This window comes from Vanessa cardui, chromosome 19, assembly GCF_905220365.1.
Source record: "Vanessa cardui chromosome 19, ilVanCard2.1, whole genome shotgun sequence".
NCBI lineage: Eukaryota > Metazoa > Arthropoda > Insecta > Lepidoptera > Nymphalidae > Vanessa > Vanessa cardui.
The window spans coordinates 10,236,156-10,239,563 of record NC_061141.1 but is presented as its reverse complement, the minus strand read 5'-3'; the positions used below and the strand labels follow the sequence as shown (position 1 = coordinate 10,239,563).

Sequence of the window (3,408 nt, the reverse complement as noted above, 5' to 3'; positions counted from 1 at the left end):
AAATTTCATAGAAATTCTGCCACATGCGTATTCCACCAACCCGCATTGGAACAGCGTGGTGGAATATGTTCCAAACCTTCCCCTCAAAGGGAGAGGAGGCCTTTAGCCCAGTAGTGGGAATTTACAGGCTGTTGTTGTTGTTGTTGTTTGTTGTTGACCTTATTGCCTAACTGTCTACTTATACAGGTATTAAAAAGGTATGTTTGCTAAGCCTAAGCCATAAATACCTGCGGCATTTGCTGTTGCAGTCGATGGACTCCCAAAGGTTTGATTATTGGCCGCTCCAAAAGTCTGACCACTAGCATTTGTTGCATTTGGCGCAGAAACTGAACCAAATGCACCTGCAAAATCCGCTATTAAGAATACATTTAGAGTTTTATTTAAGATATTTGAGGGTAGTTTAGCTGAGATGGCCCAGTGGTTAGAACGCGTGCATCTTAACAGATGATTTCGGTTCAAATCCAGGCAAGCACCACTATATATATGTGCTTAATTTGTGTTTATAATTCATCTCGTGCTCGGCGGTGAAGAAAATCATTGTGAGGAAACCTGCATGTGTCTAATTTCATCGAAATTCTGCCACATGTGCATTCCACCAACCCGCATTGGAACAATGTGATGGAACATGTTACAAACCCGGGCTAATTTGAAATGACAAATTTATGGGCTGTCACTTAATTGAGGGTAGTTTGTATAGTACAACTAACATACCTGGGTTAGAAGCTGTTCCAGAAGAAGCACCCCAAAATGGTGTATTATTTGCATTTGGAGCAGACATTGACCCAAATGTAAATCCAGAAGCATTACTGTTATTAGTTGCTCCGATGTTCTGATTTGCTGCTCCAAAAGTTTGAGTGTTTGTTGGGGCAGAAATAGAACTAACCGCATCCCCAAAACCACCTTTTAAAAATGAAACCAAAGAGATACATTAAATATATCATTTATATTTGAAATTAATTTAAAGTATCTATGCTATGTGTAACTCATACATACCTGCAGGTAGAGATAAAGAAACCCCAATGGGAGGATTTGTTGCATTTGGAGCCGACATGGAACCAAATGCACCTCCAATAGTGTTACTGTTATTATTTGCTCCAAAATTATTATTTGATGCTCCAAATGTCTGTTTCGTAGGTATTCCAAATGTTGGAGCATTTGTCGAATTTGAAGCAGACATGGAACCAATTCCACCATCAAAAGTGGTATTGCTCTTAGGTGCTCCGATATTCTGATTTGCTGCTCCAAGCACTTGAGTACTTGTAGTATTTGGAATAGAAGTGGATGGGACACCGAAAGCCGGATTGTTACTCACTCCAAACTTATGAATAATATTTGAACCGGAAGTTTGTTTTTTACTTATTTCAGAAGTCTGATTATCAGCAGCTGGAGTTGTTAAAGTGCCAAAAGCTGGTGACGATGTAACTATATTATCTGAAAAGCCCATCAAAGGTTGCAATGAATTTATGAATTAAACAAAAAAGTCTTGTATATGATACAAATGCTTGTTGCTACACAAAAACAATTTATTTATTTTTTATATTAAAAGAAAATAAAAAAAATTTAAATAATATTTTTTCATTCATAGATGTATTTAGCTGTAGTGTTGTTAATACCCATGTAGATAGTGTACATTCATTTCATCATTATGACTTACTGCAGAGAATTGTGTAAATAAATTTTTGGTACTAATTTCTCTTATTACAGGTAAGAGTGGCTTAACATTTAAACTTTTAGATACTATACTCCAAACTGGGAATATCAGAAACTTAAAGTTAAATTATGAATTATGTATACAGTTAAATTATTAAAAAATATTTCACAATATTAAATAAAGCTGATGTTGCATCATATTATAAAAGTTCTATATTTAAAATTTTTCATTTTCAATAATATTATATTGTTTATATTTACTATGGTATATAAATTTTTTTTATGTAATGGAGTTTTCAGAGAGATACATGGACCACCTGATTATAAGTGGTCACCACCATTGAGCTCCGCTCAAAAACAGTGGCAGATAAAAAAACAACAACCACTCCTCACATCATTGCCAATGTGCCACAAACACTAACCACTAAACACTTCCCACAAACTTTGGGAACTAAGAAGTTATGTGTGTGCATAGTTACTCTGGCTCACTCAGACCTTTTGGCAGAAGAATATCTGACGAACAGGATCATCCTACTCAGATGGGCTTGTGAAAGCCCAACAACCACATAATATATTAAATATATTAATTTCACTTTAAATTGTGTATAAAGCTATACTATCCATAGATACCTGCTGTATTTCCAAATGACGCAGATGATGCCATCCCAAAAGGATGAGCATTTGTTGTTTTCGTAGCAGGCCTGGACCACAAAGCATTTCCACAAGTATCATTATTATTAAATGAATTAAAACTCTCATTCTTTATTGTTTCAGATGCCTGCGTTTGTCTTTCAGTGTTTGGTGATGAAGTCATTGATCTGTCCTGACCATTGTTATTTAATGCCATTCCTGAACTGAAATATATAATGAAATAAAGTTTGAGGTAAATGAAAGTATTGATTATTTGGTATTTTTTCAATTAAATCCTTAATTATATATAAATAAGAATTAATAATAGCTATTGTATAAATAAAATAAAGTTATTAAATAGGTATGTTGGTTTTATCTAAATTCAAACATTAATAATGATAGAACATAAAATTTTGTTAGCTTACTTTTGACCATCTAAAATGATTCCAGAATCATTGGATGTGTCCGCATTGACTTGAATTGGATTGATCCCATATGACATCTTCATAAGTATTTGATTTTTTATTCACTTTTAACACGATTATTAAAAAATTGAAAAAGATATAATTTATTGTAAAATATCTATGAAACTCTTACTTCTTGAGTTTAAACAATAACAAATTGATTGAGTGAATGATTACAATGTCACAAAAATGTGACCGCACACCGTATATAAGTTTCTTGGAAGAAGACAAACAAAATGTGTAAATATAAATAATATTAATTGTTATGGGCTGAGCGATCCAATTATATACCTATCCGTCAAATTGGCAACTACAGTCTACACGTCTTTGACATTGACATGTAAAGAGAGAATAGAGAAATTGTCACTTGTCTCCTCCATCCTACGTGACATTGACGAAATTATCTGTGCCCTGTCGGCACAACTTACAACAGCAGCCTGTAAATTTCCCACCGTTGGGCTAAGGCCTCCTCTATCTTTTTGAGGAGAAGATTTGGAACAAATTCCGCGGTGAAAGAAAACATCGTGACGAAATTTGTATGTTTCCTCACGATGTTTTCTTCAAAATTTTATAGAAATTCTACCACAACTATTAAAAGCTGTTAAATTCTTATCTCTTCTAGATTTGTCCATGAAAATAATTCGAAACTCTAAGGAACGCGCTC

The 3,408-nt window shown here is 34.0% G+C and overlaps 1 protein-coding gene across 1 annotated transcript; it reads right to left on the bottom strand.

Moving 5' to 3' along the window:
- Positions 1 to 967: 967 nt before the first annotated feature.
- LOC124537749 (nuclear pore complex protein NUP98A-like) lies at positions 968 to 3,068 on the bottom strand. The gene is made up of 3 exons (XM_047114640.1): positions 2,706 to 3,068; positions 2,281 to 2,504; positions 968 to 1,431 (listed from the first exon to the last, which is right to left on the bottom strand). The coding sequence occupies exons 1-3, from the start codon at positions 2,786 to 2,788 to the stop codon at positions 968 to 970; spliced, it is 771 nt and encodes a 256-aa protein (XP_046970596.1). The 5' UTR covers positions 2,789 to 3,068.
- Between the last annotated feature and the right edge of the window lie 340 nt (positions 3,069 to 3,408).